We start from the raw sequence: 20,567 nt of genomic DNA on the forward strand, positions 1-20,567 counted from the left end.
GGACACTTCACACTCCAATATCTAGCAATTGAAGGTACATATAAAGATTGGAATGAATTACGTTTTATTAAATAAAATCACTGTAACTGAAAATGGTTCTAAGATAAGAAGTATCAGGTATAGCCTGTGACACACTGATTGGTGCTAGGTTTTCCCTCTTTTCCTAAAGTCCTAGGAGAAGAATAGAGGGGTAATTTAGTTCACTTCATTTTGTCAATGCCCTAGATGAGCTTTATGATCCCTTCCTACCTATGGAGTTAAAACTACAGAGTGGTATTCGTTATCAGAAGACTTTTTCAAACTACTGTTAACTGTTTTGAGACAAATCCAAGGGAGACTAAGGTGCATGAAATCAACAGGTTCATTCACTCACTCATTTAATAATTAATTTATAATAAATTTAATAAATTAATATATCATGAACTATTTGTTAAGCACATGCTGTATGACAGATACTGTTGGGTGGTGCTGGCGAATAATGGGGAGTTACAGAGAACAAGTCTCCATCATCACGGAGCTTACAGTTTGGTGGGGGAGGTAGATGCTGAATCAAGAAAATCATACGGGGACTTCCCTGGTGGTCTAGTGGTTAAGACTCTGCGCTCCCAATGCAGGGGGCCGGGGTTCCATCCCTAGTCAGGGAACTAGATCCTGCAAGCTTCAACGAAGATGCCTGCGTGCCGCAACTAAGACCTGGCACAGCCAAATAACTAAATAAATAATTTTTCTAAAGTATCCTTTAAAAAAAAAAAAAAGAAGAAAGAAAACCATACGAAGAAACGTAAAGTGGTAACAGGAAGCGCTTGGAGGGAGAGTGGCTCTAATAGAGGGCTGACCTGGTCAGAAAGATGGAGAAATGTGATCAGAGAAAGCAAAGTTTAAACAGATGTAAAAGATCTAGAGACGTTAACTAGGCAGGGGGAGAGGTAGTGGTTGAAAGAGACAGAAGAGGGTTCGGATGGAGAAAGCACACGTAAAGAGACCTTGCGGCAAGAAGGAACAAGTGGCCCTTAGGGAACCGGAGCAGTCAGCGTGGGTGGAGCGAAGCCGGTGTGCGAGGCCCAGGTGCATCCAGCGCCTGGGAGGCAGGTCCAGGCCAGACTGCAGATTCCACTAGTTCAGGGGTTTCTTTGTTCGTTTGTTTTTAAATTCTCTCCTACATTTTCATTTTAACCATTCAAAACATATGGGAAATATAGCCAATATTTTATAATAACTATAAATGGAGTATAAACTGTAAAAATTTTGAATCACTATTTTGTACACCTGAAACTAATATAATATTGTCAATCAACTCTACCTCAATTGCAAAATGGAAAAAAAAATCTATTTTCATCTTAAGGCCTGAATCTGACTTTACAAAACTACTCCCCCGCCCACCACAGCTGAGGGAAAAAACACTGTGGAGCTTTCACTGTAGAGGTTTATCTTGAATTCATAGTTTTCTGGGGGCCACAAGAATCCATGGCATCTTTAGCACAGCGTCTAGAAGTCTCTCTAAGCTTTGCCTCTGGGGAGTGAGCAGTTCGGAAGGAGGAAGGAGAGGGATTTATCTGCCAGAAGCAGAAGAGCAGTGTTTGGAAATTCTCTGCTTCTTCCTGGTTCCTAACTTGGCCTGGGAACCGGGAGGAGAATGCCTTCAGGGTAGCGTCCTATAGGTGGCAGCAAGTGCCCACAGCCGGGCAGACTCCAAACGTGTGCTTTTCTTAGCATCTGTACCATGTGTGGTCCTTTGTGATGGTGTCACATACATTTGGCAAGAATAAGGCACAACCTTTTTAACATTGTCAAGTGCAATTTTTGCTTTGACAACAGAGAAGCCAGGCGATGTTCCAGTGCTACATGTTATAACAAAGGTATGGAATGGATCAGACTGTGATACAGTTGAGATGCTTCCAGAGGGGGTTGCCTCTGGCTAGGAGCAGCCTTGTCACTTTACTACAGTGAATCTCAGAATACTATCAATTCTTGCATGCCATGCTGTGGAAGCTTGAGAACGACAGAGGAGGCATTTGAAGCCCCTGTCACTTTAGTTATTTATAACTTGTTCGTGTAGGGCAAGAAAAAAGTTTGCAGGATGTTTTGAAACACAAGTGATAGGCTCTTTATGTTCCAATGCAGCTTTTCTATTTTCCTTGGCTCTTGATCTTTTACACAGCAAATATCAGGCAATCCAACTCTCACTTGATGTTTTTCATTTTAGCTGTTAAAAAAGTCTTGGGCTTCCCTGGTGGCGCAGTGATTGAGAGTCCACCTGCCGATGCAGGGGACACGGGTTCGTGTCCCGGTCCGGGAAGATCCCACATGCTGTGGAGCGGCTGGGCCCGTGAGCCATGGCCGCTGAGCCTGCGCGTCCGGAGCCTGTGCTCCGCAACGGGAGAGGCCACAGCAGTGAGAGGCCCGCGTACCGCAAAAAAAAAAAAAAAAAAAAGTCTTCCTTGCCACATGAATTGTATGACAGTTCTCTCTGTATAAATCTTATAAATGGGTGAAGAAAGAGCCTGTTTACTTTCTTCACTTTACTTTTTGAAATTTTTAATAATACCCTGAAGAGAAAATCAAATATGTGAGAACACCTAGTGCTTTCAGAAGAGGAAAAAAGAAACGCGACTTATTTTAATTAGCCTGTGAAAGTTTCATTTCTATGGAATTCACTTTTCTATGATTCCATTGAGCTCTCCCATCTTGGAGTAATCACTATTTGTTCCAAATCTTAATCATACCAACTCTCCTGGTCACTTTAAAGCTGTGATGGATGCTGGCTGAGGGACAGCAAAGGAGTGTTAACCGTTGAAAAGCTGCCTTCCCATTTTTTGTGGGATAAGGTAGAGTATAAATAAATAAACCACATCAATAAATTAACCCAACTCATCCTAATATTAACGTTATGTAAGAATCTCTTTTTTAAATGAAGATGCAGATATAAAGTAATGGACTTAGCATTCAAACTCTGTCTCATGTGTTAAGTATGGCAAATACTGTGTTTTTCTCCAAAGACGCTATACATCTTACTGATAATTATCAATAATAATTCTTTTGAAACTTTTAATGTTTATTTTATGCATATCCTTCCTGTAGCAAACATTCTAAAATGGAACATTTTGTGGGTGTTCAGGGCCCAAATAATACGTTTTAAGCAAGTCTTCTACCCACTTGCCATCAATCACCTCTCCCTTTAGACCTCTTTTCCTCCCATCATTCCACCCTCACATATGTAATAATAGAGCTGAATCCTCACGGCATGTGAATTCTCCGGCACAGTTGGTTCTGTTCTTGAAGTAGTCTCTTACAATTATAAGGAAGTGGGCACAGAAAATGATTTGTGATATTGAGACCCAGAAGTTAAGGATTAACAGTACATTAAAAGATTGTCTCTAAACTAAAAGGAGCAAGAGAAGTGAGGGGATGATGTTGGTGACTCTTTAGACTCAATTTTATCAGCCATCTCAGGCCAAAATATACGTGGTTAACTTTGATTTAACTGAGTGGTTGTCCTAAACTTAGTTTATACATATAGAATGTACACACAGATTTTGTGGTAATATTATTTAATACCATATGGGTGATGAAGAAATTTGTAGGACTCTTCCTCCCTCTCCTTGTTGATAACCCTAAATCCCGCGAGATGAGTCAATCAGCTTTTGTGACCTTTTCCCAAGCTAGGGAGGCAGCCCCTTATACTGCTGACAGCTTTAGATGTGAGAACATTGTTTTGTGTGTATTGAGCTCAAATCCGTGCTTTACAACATCTATTCATGATTTCTAGTTCTGTCCTGTGGAGCTTCTACTATTTGACAGTCTCAATGATAATGTGGTTTCTTCTCTTCTCTCTGGCCTCCTAATGGTGATGTTGCCCAGGGATCAGTGGGGGTCATTTCCTTTTCTGCTTTGGTGATGCTAGATAGTCTCATGACTTTAAATAGCATTTATATGTTGATAACGCCCACATTTATATCAACAGCCACGCCCTTGCTCCTGAATTTCAGACATATACACCCCTCTGCCCACATGTCACCTCCACTTGGATGTCTAACAGGCATCTCAAAATCAACAAGCCCCAAACCTGCTGCTCCCGAAGTCTTCCTCATCTCAGTTAACGTTAGCTATATCTTTCCAGCTGGAGCTCTCTGATCCCTTCTCCGGCCTACTCTTGCCCGCCTACTGTTTCTTGCCTCAGGGTCGGTGTGCTCCGTCCCCTCTTCCTGGAATGTTCTTTCCCTAGATATCCATGTTGCTTGCTCTCTCCCTTACCTCTTTCAAGTCTTTGCTCTTATGTTCCCTTCTCAGGTGAAGCCTTCACTGATCACACCTGTTTAAATATTAACTCAGGCTCCCAGCACTTCCTATCCCCTTTCCCAACTCTATATTCTTCCACAGAAATTATATCCTCTTTCTATATAATTTACACATTTACTTTGTTCATTATTTGTCTTCTCCCACTAAAATGTACCTTTCTTAAAGAAGAAATTTTTTCACTGCTATATCGCTGCTATATCACCTAGAACAGTGCCTGGTGCATAATAGGAGTTTAATAAATATTTATTAAACGAAAAAAGAATAAAGTTCCACAGAATACCCTTGGTTTAGGTCAGTATCAGACCAACACAAAGGCCTCAAGAGACTCATTTTCCTCTAAGTTTAAAATTTCCAAGACAGCTTAAAATAAGCCTGCACTCAACCTGCAGAGTCCCTGTCCTTCTGCAAGGTCAAGAACAAGATGAGCTACAACCTTTCCTCATCACTCCTGCGTCTATCCCCAGTCCCACTTTTCCCTTTACCTGGCACTTGTTCATTTGGATCAGGCACTGCTAGCACGCCGGGGACAATCCTATGATGGCTTTGGGGACTTAGCATATCTCAGGGAAAACGAAGGGCTGTGCTCAGGAAGGGAAGATGGATCTGGGACCAACCTGCTTATCGTTCTTTGCTTTCTTCCTCGAGCCTTCCCTACTCCCTTCCTATTGTCAACAAGCCCCATGGGAACCCTAGTGTACACACACCAGCCTGTCAAGGGGAAACTTATACACAGTGCAGATGACATTTTACTATATGTTTATTTCTTCTAGTGTTTTTTTTTTTTTTTTAAACTTCATTGCAAAAAGGAAGGCATCATTGTGGGTTTTTAATTAGCTCTCAGGCGAGATAATCCCCTACTTGATTAGGTTATCAATGTAATTGTGTACTCACTATTTCACCTTAACTATTTAGTGTTCTAGAAAAGAACGAAAACATGAAACTATCCTGAAAGCTTGTATTTTAGACTATTAAATTTACTTCTTTTATCTCACTTAAATTTTCCAATATTTTTCAAGGTAATGTGTGTGCATGTAGATAGAAATCTCTTCTGACTGTAGACTGTTGAAAATTGTAATTTTCGTAGAGTGAATGTAATAGGTTATTTCTTTAGAACATAGCATGTGGTAACAAGGAAGGATTATCCCTATAATAATAAAACCTGGCAAATGCCAAGAGGAAATAAATTCTTAACAGCTTCTGGACCCTGAAAATAGAATTTGGATAAACAGACAAGTAGGAGTGTAAAATATGAACACATATAGTTTAATTAACTAAGCCTATAAATAAATTAGATACTTGGTATTAGACAGAAACATTCTTTTATCTAACAACTTCCACACTGGTTTCTTTTCTACTCTAACAGCTTGTATTTCTTTTCTGTGATGGGCATGGGTAGGTCTGAACACCCACAGAATTCAAGCCTCAAATATCTGAACCAGTTAAGATATTTTGGAAGTAATATTGCATAGTTATATTGTAGCACATTTATCAGGAGCCATGGCCCAATGGATTTTTTTTTTCTTGAGACCTGTTTCTTTTCCCAACAACAAGATTTTGAGAACTTCTTCAGTGTTGACCCCCTCATGGACTATGTTAGAGCACTAGTCATTGATTCCATTTATCTGGATCACAAATTTTAGTTTTCTGGCCTGGAGTTTAGTTTTGACTGGGCAGATTTCCCTGGAAATAATGAGTATTTGCTTAAACACACAACATCTGTGATATTTTTTCTTTTGAGATTCACTTATAGGAGAACTCTCTGTTATTAATAGCCTGGGGCAAAGGTTCTATAAGTGAGACTGATTGGGTAACTTTCCTTTTTTAATTTCCTGACAAATGACAGATGGTATCACATAGATACCCACTCTCTCCAAAGATGTAATTGAAAAAACCCTTCTATTCAAAAAACTAGACGCAGCGTACATAAGGATAATTGACCTAGGATGTAATCGTCCTTACATCAAGCAAGGAAACAAGGTCAGCCTTCCCCTCTCTGTCACTGTTCCAAGTTAAATGTAAAGTCTCTGTGTAAAGTAATGCTTTCCATAGCACGACAGTGATTCTTGCCAGTTTTGCTCTTGCGTTTAATTTCCAGATCATTCTATAAATGAACAGTTCCCGCCTCACCTAAATATTCTCAGAAGGTTACATGGCAAACTGATGACAGTACTTATATGTGGTGAAGGGAGAAAGGGCTAGAATTGAGGTTGATCCTCAAAGAGAGCTTCAGCCTTGTCTATAAATGGTCTAATTGTTTATAAGACAGATGAATATAAATATTACTATATTACATTAAAAAAAATTCAAAACTCTGCATCTTTCCTCCGCTCTAGATCACCTATTTCCTGTGCCCTGGTGTTACTGGGACTTCTGTTTTTCCCTAACTCAGCTTTTTCAATGCTTTCAGTGTATCCTTAAAATCCTGCCCCCTCCTTTGCTCCCACTTGGAGGTAATATTCTAGTGTATTTCCTGTGGACCAAGAGTATGTATGAATATATGTCTCTTTATATATATTATTATTATTTTTAAAGTTTATTTATTTATTTTTTGGTTGTGCTGGGTCTTCGGTGCTGCACGCGGGCTTTCTCTAGTTGCATTGTTGCAGTACGTGGGCTTCTCATTGCGGTGGCTTCTCTTGCTTTGGAGCACAGGCTCTAGGTGCACGGGCTTCAGTAGTTGTGGCATGCAGTCTCAGTAGTTGTGGCGCATGGGTTTAGTTGCTCCATGGCACATGGGATCTTCCCGGACCAGGGCTTGAAACTGTGTCCCCTGCACTGGCAGGCAGATTCCTAACCACTGCACCAACAGGGAAGTCCTCCCTCTTTATATACATTATGAACTTTACTTTTTAAATTAAATACATTGAACTTTATTGTTTTTGATTTCTAAGCCTGCCTCAGCCTATATAATAGTAATTCCACACATACGTTTACCACTTTAGAGTCCACAAAGCACTTATATTTTCTCTCTCAATCTCCACCCCTGCCCCAGCTTCCTTGCTGCTTTCTCCTCCTTTCTGTATAATATAGCAAATTACTACTTCCTGATGAGTCTCTACCTATAGCAGAGTGGAAGGATTATCTTGATCTTGTTCACCCACTCAATTCCCTTTTTCCCCATTACACAGCCTCAAGGGTGATATGGATATCTGCAGGGAAAAAAACAGCAAATGGAAAATAAGCCTCCATTATGAGATGGCGTTATCTGTAAGATGGGCCTGTCTTATAAGATGGCAAAGACAAGCATCTGAAATAGTATTTTTACAATAATTTTTTTTTTTTTTTTTTTTGCGGTACACGGGCCTCTCACTGTTGTGGTCTCTCCCGTTGCAGAGCACAGGCTCTGGACGCACAGACTCAGCAGCCATGGCTCACGGGCCCAGCCACTCCGTGGCATGTGGGATCTTCCCGGACCGGGGCACGAACCCGTGTCCCCTACATCGGCAGGCAGACTCTCAACCACTGTGCCACCAGGGAAGCCTTACAATAACTTTATATTAAAAAAATAAACGATTGGATTTAGGAGTAGATTGAATACATTATTCACTGAGAAGCTGTTTATGGAGTGACAGGAAAGAGCATTTACAATAGCTTTCTAATTTGTCTTCTTTTGATCTCTTTTCTCTCTCAAATCCATCTGTCATAATGTCATTATCAAGGTATTTATAAAATACAGGTTTGATTTAAAAATATAATTGCCCTGATTAAGAACCTTTGCTGGATCACTATTATCTACCAAAGCAAGTCTGAATTCCTTAGCCTAATGTACAGATTCTTTTAACATTTGGTCCATCCTACTTTTCCAAGTCCATCTGTATTCTCTGTACCAAAGACTCTATGTTCCAGTCATGCAAAGTGACAAAGTAACTAACAGTCCCTGAACTTTTCAGATGCTACCACTCCTCTGACTTTTCTCTTCCTGTGCTTGCTGACAAACAATGCCTTGTGGCCACCTCTTCACTTGTTGAACTCCTACTAATCCTTTAGTACCCCTCCTCTGTAAAGGCCCATCTAAGAAGGATTAATTGTTCCCTCCCCTCTAAATGCTTGAGCCTTTGGCTCAGATAAATATCTAACTTATTACAACAAATTTTGATTTATGTGTACAGGTCTTTCTTCTTTTATAGCCTATGAAATCCTTAAAGGGCAAGATCATACTGTGTTCACTCTTATAATCTCAGTGACTAACATGGAGTCTATTAGACATTCAATGTTCATTTTATCAGTGAATGAATCATTCATTCATAGAATGACCATTCTGTACTGCTGCAAGAAAGATTTGCTCTTATCACTATTATTATTATTTATTTATTTATTTATATTTTGGCTGCACGTGGGATCTTCGTTGCGGCATGCGGGCTTCTCTCTAGTTGCGGCGTGCAGGTTTTCTCTCTCTAGTTATGGCGTGTGGGCTCCAGAGCGCATGGGCTCTATAGTTTGTGGTACGCAGGCTCTCTAGTTGAGGTGCATGGGCTCAGTAGTTGTGGCGCGCGGGCTTAGTTGCCCCTCGGCATGTGGGATCTTACTTCCCCAACCAGGGATCGAACCCACATCCTCTGCATGGGAAGGTGGATTCTTTACCACCGGACCATTGGGGAAGTCCCTCTTATCACTATTATTAAAGCCACTGAAAGGACTGCTATCTCTTAGTCACTGCAGGGACCCTGAGAGATCACTAGGGTAAGTTCTCCCTGATCCTTCAATTTCAGGGCTGCTCAAGTCTCAGAGAATTTCTCCAACCTACCTACCTCCCTGGAATACTTATTGTTCAGTATTAGATAATGATTACTAAATTGTCCACCAGCTTTATTCTTGTGGGAAATCCTTAATTTGTTGTCTCATTCTTTTCTCAATCCTCTTTCAATGCTTCTGTCAATTGGTCAGCAATTAGTGGTCACAAACAGGCAACCCCATTTGGCACATAGTACTAAATTCAAGGTTCTTATTTTTCTCCATATTGTTGGCAGGATCTGGAGGCAGGAAAGAAATTCAGGATGAGGACAAATAAGGACATATGAATTAGAGAAAGGAAAAGTTCACACGGCATCATTAGAAGGGAAGGGTGATAGGCTGTCCGCTAACAGTTCTAAGGAAAATGAAAAAGAGCATGCCTATAGGGAACATACTGCAATGGTTTCCACATTAAAAAAATATTTATTTACTTATTAATTTATTTGGCTGCATCAGGTCTTAGTGGCGGCATGCGGGCTTCTTTCTAGTTGTGGCGCGTGGGCTCTAGAGCATGCGGGCTTAGCCGCCCTGCAGCTTGTGGGATCTTAGTTCCCAGACCAGGGATCGAACGCACGTCCCCTGCATTGGAAGGCGGATTCTCAACCACTGGACTACCAGGAAAGTCCTCACATTTTTTTCTGAGAATGAAAATCTTACTCATAAGCCTGTGGTAGAGATAGTGAGTCGTCTAATGCAATATTCATTCTTTGTAATAGAACCCTGAATTCATTTGGGACAGCAGCACGTGCAGCCAAGGGACATATTGCCAGTTTCCCTGGCAGTGTGGAGGCTATAACTAAGTACTGGCAGTGTGGAGGCTATAACTAAGTACTGGCTAATAAGATATAAGTGGAAGTGACATGTGGGGCTTCAGCAAGCCGGTTTAACAGTGAAAATGTGCACTCTTTTTTAGATTTGTTTCCTTCTGGTTGTGTAGAATGCAGATATAATGACTGATTTCAAGCAGCCATTTTGGACTGTGAGGAAACATACTCAGGAATGGGAGAGTAAGACAGGAAAAGTCTGAATCCCTGACACTGAGATCCACCACACCTGCAGAGCCATAGCTGTGGAACCCATCAGGATTGCCTATCTCTAGACCTCTAGCATCAGAGAAATTAACTTCTGTCTTGTTTAAGCCATAGTTATTTTTAGTTTTCTGAGTTTACTCCTAATTGGTAAATTACTCCTGTCCTCAAGGATCTTAAGATCCAGAAGAAGAATATTTGGCACAATGTAAAGATTTAACAGAAAGATAGGTACACAATTCTGTGCACTTACTGGATTTATGAACAATTCAGCTGCAAGAAAGTAATCTAAAATATTATTATTTTAGACCAGGGAAACTAGCTAGTTAAAATCAAAATGATAAAATGTTTATGTGAACATGGAAACATGGAGACTGGTGTGGAAGAATGAATGAGGCTGTTAATATTGATTACACATGTTTGGATTTTCACTTCTTACAATGACCAAGTAATACTTTTGAGGCTTCAAAAATTAAAATAGAGAATATTTTAAACTAAAAGCAATAAATGATAAATATTTCTATGAGGGAAAACTATACTGATTTATCTATGTTGCTTTTTTGAATAGGGAATTCTATAAATCTGTTTTCAGGACATTGTATACCAGGATTCTCATCCCTGATCCACTAATAACTAGATGTGGAATCTTGGGGAAGTCATACTCTTTTGACCTTAGTAAAATGAGAATGTTAGTAAATGAATATTAAAGTTTCTTTCAGCACTAAAATTCTGTGAATTTAATCATACGTTTGCTTCAGTGACTATCTTACTGCACCTCTCCAGTCTGATTTCTATGAATTCAAAAGTTGTTACAATGAGTTAGTAATGTAGTTCTTATGTGCCTATTTCTGAGGTGGGGTGACTAACAAATATAAATGCCATAGAAGAATAAGACAGATAACTCCAAATACCACCCTTCTCCTGTGTCTCCATAAAGGCCTTTCCATATGCATAACCTGGTATTTCCTAAGATGCGATACTTTTTTGGTTTCATGTCTGTTCCCCTATAGATTGTGAACCCCTGGGGATGGGGGTGGAGGCAAGAAATGCATCTTCCTGGTGCCAAGCACTGGCCTGAAATACAGCAGGTGATTTTGCTGAAGAGATGAGCGAGTGAAGGAAGATTTGTGTAAAAAGACGATGATCCTAAGAGAGAATGATAGCTAATCTTATGACTGGTAACTTGAAGTCTTGTCTCTTTTCTTTGTAATCCAGATTTTAATTAATTTGTGACATATTCATTAGTCAGAAAAACTTTAGAAATTCTTGATAATTTTTGCAAGCTTTATTGGCTTTTAGGTTGTTCCCAGATTAATATAGCTGTCAAGGAAAGAAGGGCGAGCTTCATGCTGGCTTGGATCAAATGCTATTGTTCTGTCTCTGGATTATGAACTGTACTCAGGGTACCTTCAGCCCATTCTGGGAGACTGGGCAAGAGGATGGGAGGACTGTCCCACAGCTCATCTCTGGGGGACTCTGGCGGTGAAACCCCACCTAAAGCCGTTGTCCTAGTGAGGCTAGGCCAGTGCCATCCATGAGAACTATGGGCTACCCCTCTCTCACTGTAGTCTTATACACCATCGGAATTAATGATATATGCTCTCCTCACACACCTTCCTGAGTAAAAGCAAATAAGTAAAGTAACAAAGGGCTCATGGCTTTAATCCCAACCACAGTGCTGTTTCCCTGCCCTTTTCCCCAGTGACTGTCTTTCTATTCCTGAGTGGGTCCAAGAGTAGCTACTACCTAAAAGCAGGTACAGAACACCCAGTCCTTCCTTCTGAGGGCCCCCCTCCCCCCTGCTGTCTTAACAGGGGTGCCCTGAAATCAACATCATTGAACCCCTCATGCAGAACAACAGGTGGTCTGAATGTCATTTATATATGCCTTCCTCATGGAGACTTACATCAAATTGTGTTTCAAATAGAGATATTAAGAGTTAAAAAAGATCAGATCATTGAATACAATAAAAGTAAAATATCGGTATTAAAGAACATACCGCAGTACCCTGGGGTTCCGCATACTGTCTTCATGAGCACTTGATGTTCCACGATTTTAGAGAGCCCAAAATCAGCTGAGATAAGAAAAAAATTTAATGAAGTGAGTCATTTCTCAGCTTTTATATGATGACAGATTACTTTTTTGTTATTGAAAGTAAAACTTATTTATTTGTTTGTATTTGACGTTGGGGTGGATATAGATAGGGGCCAGTCACCTGGGACAGTAAACTAAAAAAAACTAAATAATAATTCATGCCTTGCTTTAAATTGGAAAAAAAATACCCCATGACTCCCAAATACATGTTATGCTCTTCTCTATAATTACTAGCTTTCAGTAAATAAGCTATTTCTTCTTGAAATAATAGTTGTGACAGATATATTTTGTCTAATATTAATTCTGAGATTTGAAACTAACTCTAAAGAACAGTATAGAATTATTGATATAATTCAGAACTTTTAATCCACTGGAAGAAATCAAAATAAAAAATTAGACTTTTGTAAATGTCAGTAAAATGAACAGAAATATCAAAGGTTTATTCTGCTTCAAAATAAGTAATTTTGTTCTCTAGTATATTTGACGGATAAGAATTTACTCTTGTATGAGGAACATATAACTTTGTGCAAAAATTCTTATTTATTTCTCAGAATGGTACCTAGATAAAACATTAACAAAAGTTGCTACCATTATGGTCTATTTGCTGGGCTACATCCTTCTCACCCAGGAAACATAAGGAAACAGTTCAAGGCCATTCTTCAAGAGAGACAGGTACAGAATTGATGCCATTTTAGACTTCAAAGATAAACCCACATTTCCATGGAGGTGCTGCTGATCCTTATCAGAAAAAGCAGCAGGAAGTCCTTCAGAAAGAAAGGCTCTCCTGTCTAAATTAGTATCTATCCATCCATTTAAAGAAATTTCTTGAAGGATAAAATCTTTGAAAGTGATGTTAAAGGAAATGGAAGCCTCCCTGCTGCCCACTGCCTTTCAGGAGTGATTATGAGAACAAGCTGGCTGCCCAGCACGACTTCAGTATTTTTTCTTTAGGTTCTTGCATTCATAAAGCACATTATGTTGTCTGAGCTCTTCCATGATATGTACAACTTAATTTTCAAAAGTGTTTACATTTATAAATGCAGTGAACTCATCAGATTAGCATTATAAAAGACAGCGCCAAAAAAGCAATGCCCTTTAGAGGATTTAGTACAGATTCTACTAAGGAGATTTCACCTAAAATAAATTTTATAATTATTTTTGCAAACAAAGATTTGCTCTGTAAGGGACATGGAAAGTAAAATTTAATACATGTTTTTCTAAAATGATGATTTAATGATCTCTTTGGGTAGATCAGAACTTCCCAAACCATCTTTGTAGCTCTTCAGAGTGTTTACTGGGGGAAAAAAACCAAACCAAGCTTTCCAGAGTCAAATAAGGTTTGGAAAAAGCCTCACAGACACTAATTTAGATGTCACTCTACACATTAGCATTTTTAACTTTCTCAAAAGTCCTGCAGAAATAAAAATCTTGTTTAACTGTAAGTTGGCATTTCTTAACTTACTTGACCAAACTTAGCACCTCCACAAACCATTCCCCCCACCAAAGGGACCACTCAACTGAGGACCAGTGTTCTGTGGAGTGTACTTTGGGAAATACAGATCTCAATTTATCTCTGTTCATATAAACAAATGATTCAGAGCCCAAATTCACTGATATGTACTAAGCATTTTGTGTCAAAGTTCTTCATTACCTAAAATTAAGCTCCAACTAACTTGTGCAATAAGAAGTGTCATGTAATCTGTGATTTTCTACTATATAAACTTATCTACAAAATACAAGGTCACCTCCTGAAATCCCTGTCATTTCCAAGAGCTGTGATTCCTTTGTGTGTCCAGCAATGAAGCACCACCTTCTATGCACTAATTCAGGTAAATATTCCAGGAAAGAGCACAGACTTCCAAAACAATGCATTATTCATTTACAGACACCAATATTTGAGGAAATTGAATGGAGGCAAAACTGGACAGAGCAATATTTACAAATTCCGTGGAATAAATTTCTTCTGCTTTAGGAAAAGGGATCATAAGACATCAGGAAACATACCAATTTTGAGTGGTGCATCTGGGGCTGGAGTTGCATAGAGAAGGTTCTCTGGTTTGAGATCACGATGGACAATCCCATTTTCATGTAGGTACTAAGCAGGGAAAATAATTAAGTAACATTCATATAATTATATTTATGGTTCCAACATTTAATCTTTCCAGAATTATAATAATTTTTTACTAAGTTATGTGATTCAACAACACACATACTATGATTTAAAAATAAACACCATAAGGGAAAATATGTTTTAAACTATATGTCATTTGAGAATAGCTTACACATATTTTCCTAAAAGTGAAATGCAATTTAAATTGTATAGAACCAACTGCCAGAAATAAAATATTTACTTCTCAGAGAATATTGGTTGCAGTTCTCATATGCATATTACCATATCAGCTCAAATTGGCTAATTATTATTATTATTATTTTTCTTTTTTTTTTTTTGCGTACATGGGCCTCTCACTGTTGTGGCCTCTCCCGTTGTGGAGCACAGGCTCCGTACGCGCAGGCTCAGCGGCCATGGCTTACGGGCCCAGCCGCTCTGTGGCATGTGGGATCTTCCCGGACCGGGGCATGAACCCGTGTCCCCTGCATCGGCAGGCGGACTCTCAACCACTGCGCCACCAGGGAAGCCCTTGGCTAATTATTATTATAATAAAGTCAAGATGCTCTGTGAAATTTGTCTGATTTATTATCTGAAAAGCATAATTGTATGTGTCATCTTAGAAGTTCACAACCATAGCAAAGATTTCTTAATTATCATTTGAACAGACATTTAGATGTGAGTAATTATTATAGAGAACTACCCTTAATATGAAAAATATTGTTTAATGACAATGAATGCTCTCATAGACTCTTCTGAGGATTAGTATATCCAGCTATCAGTATAGAGTATTATACTTGAGATTATCTTAAAAATTACCTCTAACAACTCCATTCATTTTATTACATTTTAAATTATTTTGTAAATCATGTGTAATTAAACATGTAACATACTCTCATTGTGAATGTTAAAAGTTCTACCCGACCCTGCTTCTCTTCCAGGGGAAGCCTCAGGTCCTCTCCAAAAGCAATCATTCATCAGTTTGAAATGGTCTGAACTTTTTTCTATGCATTTACAAATATGAATATATGTATACAAAGAAATATCCCTGATTTTTCCATTTTCTTACATCAATGTATCATTAATAAAAGTTTTTACACTGATCTTTTTTTCACTTAACATGTCTTTGAAATCTTTCCCACATGTCACCACAGCTTATTTTATTTAATCCTTGCATCCAGTTTTTGTTTGATGTCCATCACTTTTTATTTTGCTATTCCCATTTTGATGGACATTCAAGTTTTTAAAAATTACAAATAATGCATTAATAAACCGTCAGTACTTGGATATTTGAGTATTTTTGCTGGTGTTTCTCTAGGACAGATACCTGGAAGCAGGTCTGGTGGGGTTAAAAGGTATATAGATTTTTAATTTTAATATATACTGCAAAATCACTTTCCTAAAAGACTCCATCAGTATTTACTCACATAAACATTGTAAGTGTATATGTTTTCCTAATATCTTTACAAAATTTATATTTTTAACTTTTGCTGAGCTGGAGTATAAAAATTATACCTTAAGTTTTGTTTAATTTGTCTTTCTCTGTTTACTGGTATAGTCTAGCTTCTTTTCATACCTTTACTGGTTTTCCTTTTCATAAAATGCCCATTCAAATCCTTTGCCTATCTTTCTGTTGGGTTAAGAGAAAAAGCTGCCAGGGTGCTGTAGTTTTTCTCCTTTCCAATCTCATAGGGGAAGGGAGGAAGTCCTTCTTTCTTTCTACTCAAGCCAAGTAAGAGGGGATAAACAGCTTCAAGGTCACTTGACATGTGTCACTTAGTGATTTGGGGAAATAGGGACTGATACCTGGCTCACTCATGAAAAACTGGAAAATGGTTGGAGCAGGTGATTGAGGAGAGAGGGTCTCAGTGAGATTCAGCTGCCCTCAAATAATAGCTGGACAAAGAAGCACATTTCTCACGGGCTCAGTGTGGACTGTGCAGAAGGGAATCAGACACTAGTCTCCCAGAAGAGGTCCCTTTGCTGGAGTGTTTCCTGCTGGGATGATGCCACCTCATCTCAGCATCACAGCAAGCAGAACATGAGGGAGGTGAGAGTAGGCAGCTGAAGGGCCACTCAGATCACCTGGAGTGAGAGAACAGTCCTGCAATGAGTCTCTGTAGAGCTATCAAAGGTGTCTCATAGGGAAAGAACAACAGGCATTTGTAACCTGCCACACCCATAGATCACTGGTGCCAGCCCAGAACTGTGCCCGTCTGGTAAGACCAAGTCTTAACCCTCCATCTCCTAACCCACTCACTCTTCATCATCGCCTTCACATCCCAACCCTGGAAGGACCACAATCAGCATCTAGCTTGTTGAAAAAGAGCAAGAAAAAAAGAAGAAACTAACAAGAATTCCTATCCCCTATGTTTATAAATTACAGATCCCAAGGTGGGGAAGGGAAGAAGTTTAAAACTGGATGAGTCTTAAATTTTGGTCTTGTCATGAAAAGATGCTCAACATTGCTAATTATTAGAGAAATGCAAATCAAAACTACCATGAGGTGCCACCTCACACCAGTCAGAATGGCCATCATTAAAAAGTCTACAAATAACAAATACTGGAGAGAGTGTGGAGAGAAGGGAACCCTCCTACACTGTTGGTGGGAATGTTAAGTTGGTACAGCCTCTATGGAAAACAGTATGAAGGTTCCTCAAAAAACTAAAAATAGAATTACCATATGATCCGCAATCTATTCCTGGGCATATATCTGGACAAAACTATAATTCAAAAAGATACATGTACCCCTATGTTCATAGCAGTACTATTCACAATAGCCAAGGCATGGAGACAGCCTAAAGGTCCATCGACAGAGGAATGGATAAAGAAGATATGGTACATATATACAGTGGAATACTACTCAGCCATAAAAAAGAACGAAATAATGCCATTTGCAGCAACATGGATGCTACTAGAGATTATCATACTAAGTGAAGTAATTCAGAAAGAGAAATACAAATACCATATGATATCACTTATATGTAGAATCTAAAATATGACACAAGTGAACTTATCTGTGAAACAGGAACAGACTCACAGACATAGAGAACAGACTTGTAGTTGCCAAGGCAGGGGTCGGGGAGAGATGGACTGGGAATTTGGGGTTAGCAAATGCAAACTATTACATATAGAATGGATAAACAACAAGGTCCTACTGTATAGCGCAGGGAACTATATTCAATATCCTGAGATAAACAATAATGGAAAAGAATATAAAAAAGAATGTATATATGTATAACTGAATCACTTTGCTGGACAGCAGAAACACAACATTGTAAATCAACTATACTTTAATAAAAAAAGTAAAAAATAAAATTTTGGTCTTTTCCTTACCCAAGAGGGACAAGAAGAACTATGGGCATGGCCTGAAATTTTATTCATTGAGGAGAAGAATGGATTCACAGGGTTAATGTGTCAGGACAACAGTGAGAAAACCATAAAGTTGCTTTTGTTCATGTCTTACCAGGTCTAGCTCCCTCTTTATACTAGATCATTATCAGGTAGATAATAATACCATTCATGTCCTAAGCACTTACTATATTCCAAGCACTATTACAAACACCTTAGATCTCTTAGTTTATTTAATCTTAGCAGCAGCTCTGTGATGTAAATCATATAATTCTTGTTCTAGAAGTGAGAAAATTGAGGCATAGAGAGGCTAAGAGATCTGTACAATGTCACAACTAGAGATTGTGGTGTCAAGATTCAGACCTGGGCATCTGGCAGCAGAGTCCATACCTTTGCCCATGTCATGATTCCCAAGCAGGTGCTCAAGAAATACTTATTTCTTGATTTTGTAGGGTGGGGATGAGAGGAAAATAAAAACGAAGGAGAAGAGGGGAGAATAATGGAAGAGAGGGAAGGTAATAAGAGAGTGGGAGGAGATACGAGAGAATGACAGAGGACCCCACTCAGCCTCGAATGATACTGTGGAAAAAACCACCATACCCCTAAGGAGGAAGATACTATATCTCGTATATTCAGCGTTTGAAAGGCAAAGATGTGAGTATCTCATATAATAGCTTTGGAGCATACCTAAGAATTGCATAGTTTGGGATCAATAGAAAATATTGATTTTCCTCCCTAATCTAACCCAATTTAGAAGCTCCACTGCTTTGGGAAGAAAATGACACTGAAAATAGCAACACAATAACAACAGCAAATGAGATGACTGACAAGTGTTGGTATAGCAAGTACTAATTATGTAAAGATTCTCATTAAATGTTGTTCTGGCTTTCTTAAACAGAAATGGTGGTCATGTGTTCTAAGTCCAAATCTAAAGAAAGCAAGACAAAACAAACAAAAACAAAACACCATTTGGCACTCCATAAAGGAGAACTAGACCAGATAACAGAAGAAAAGTTTCAGAGAAAATAATAGATTATTAAAAGTCATAATATAATCATGTGCACATATGGGAGGAGGCATTTAAGTGTATTTTATTGGCAAAATGGCAATTTTATTTTTGCTTAGACCCACTGGTTGCCTTTCATCAATAGTTAGTATTTTTGACTTTTACGTTATCTCAAGTCAGGAAGCCAGGAAGAAGGAAAACATGGAGTATATGATTTTTTGTCTTCCCCAAGGAGATACAATCATTAGAAGCAGCAACACTTCCAGAGCACCAATTCTCAAACTTTTTGGTCTCAGGACTTCTAGAAAGTTAAAAAAAATATATCAAGAACCTCAAAGAGCTCTTGTTTATGTGAGTTATGCCTAACATTTAGTTACTGTGTAAGTAGTTAAAACTGAGAAATTTAGAAATCACTTATTAATTTATTTAAAAATAAAACAATAAACTCATGATGTTAACATATACATTTTAAAACATAAATAACTATTTTCTAAGACAAAAAATTAGAGAGTACTATGCCATTGTTTTAAAGTTTTACAAATTTCTTTAATGTCTGGTTTAATGGAAAACAGCTGGATTCTCATATCTGCTGCATTCTCTATTGTAAAATCACATATCATGTAGACTCTGGAAAATTCCACGGTACTTTGATAAGTAAGGAGAAATGCTTTCATATTATGATGAAATAGTTTTGACCTCACAAACCCTGAAAGGGGTCTCAGGGACCCTCCAGGAATCCCTAAAATATACTTTGAAAACTTGTCTTACAGCATCTGAAGACATAAAAAGAGTAGTTTTTAAGAGCTAGATAATAGGCACACTTCCCCTTATTTTCAAAATAGGTTTTAAATAAAATACATAATCTCATCAAATGCTAATCTTATTTTGACACGTTGAGATCACTGCACATGGAGAAGTGAAGAAGAAAACGATATTAAGGGGAAAAATGCTCCTCAAAATTGGGTACTCATAGGAAAATGTGTAAAGACATTTTATATCATATGAATGATATAGAACTGATTAAGGAATATCTAATCACAGAGAAATAGACCTTATCAAAGTATTGTCATTTTAGCTACAGATTATGGGGATTCAACATAAGTAGACAAAAGGATTAGAAATACTAAGAAATGAGATTATTGGATATTCTAGAATAAACCAAGTGTTAAAAGTAATCTTAGTTAAAGTAAATTGAGGACAAGCAAGGAAACAGGTTGAAAACCTAAACATCAGTTTGGGAAAAGATCTATAAAATCTTCTATATGAATCCAACAATTTAATAGGGAGAAATAATAAATAATAAATAAATAATAAATAATAAATCTGACAACAATTGTAGCAGCTAATTACTAAAGGTTATCTTGACTAATGGTAACCTTTAATAAAGAAATTGGAAGAGCAAACAACCAGGTGTGTATGAATTTAATTAAAACTTTGTGGAATAAAAAGAAGGAGAAGGAGGAGGAAAAGAAAGCGTCAGAGGCAGAGAAGCACAACTAATTTACTGGCTCAAGTTTTGCAAAGTGCATTCTCTTTTTAGGAAAAAAAAGCATTAAATGACAAGTAGAATTCTATCTGCAGACTAATCAAGATAGGAAACAAATACTTTTTAAGGATTTTATAATAATAAATTTAACGTTTTGGTGCCAAAGGCATATCTTTGCCGAGTTCTGTTTCAATATTATGCTCTTGGTTTTGATCAAAGGTTAATATAAGAAATAAAGCATAATAAGGTTTTGTGGTATTGTTTTTGAAATGGTTATTAAGGAAAAACATTATGAGAGCTGCTTTGGGGCAATTTACCCCAAGTATACCATTTATTACCTGTGCGACCTTAAACAATTTGCCCACCCTCTAAATCTCAGTTTTCTCATCTGCAAGGTCCACTTTGCAGGCTGTAGTGAGAATCGGAGATGGGGCATGGAAGCCCTTAGCACGTAGTAGGTATTCTACT

General features: G+C 38.2%; 1 protein-coding gene across 3 annotated transcripts in view; it reads right to left on the reverse strand.

The window, feature by feature from the left end:
* CAMK4 (calcium/calmodulin dependent protein kinase IV) overlaps positions 1-20,567 on the reverse strand; it is a 219,659-nt gene that overhangs the window by 16,863 nt on the left and 182,229 nt on the right. For all 3 annotated transcript variants that reach the window (XM_060009032.1, XM_060009031.1, XM_060009030.1), the window contains 2 exons: positions 14,154-14,244; positions 12,055-12,129 (listed from right to left, as the gene is read on the reverse strand). In XM_060009032.1, coding sequence (XP_059865015.1) covers positions 12,055-12,129; positions 14,154-14,244 — 166 coding nt within the window. The remainder of the gene's footprint in view (positions 1-12,054; positions 12,130-14,153; positions 14,245-20,567) is intronic.

This window comes from Delphinus delphis, chromosome 3, assembly GCF_949987515.2.
Source record: "Delphinus delphis chromosome 3, mDelDel1.2, whole genome shotgun sequence".
In the NCBI taxonomy this organism is placed as follows: Eukaryota; Metazoa; Chordata; class Mammalia; order Artiodactyla; family Delphinidae; genus Delphinus; species Delphinus delphis.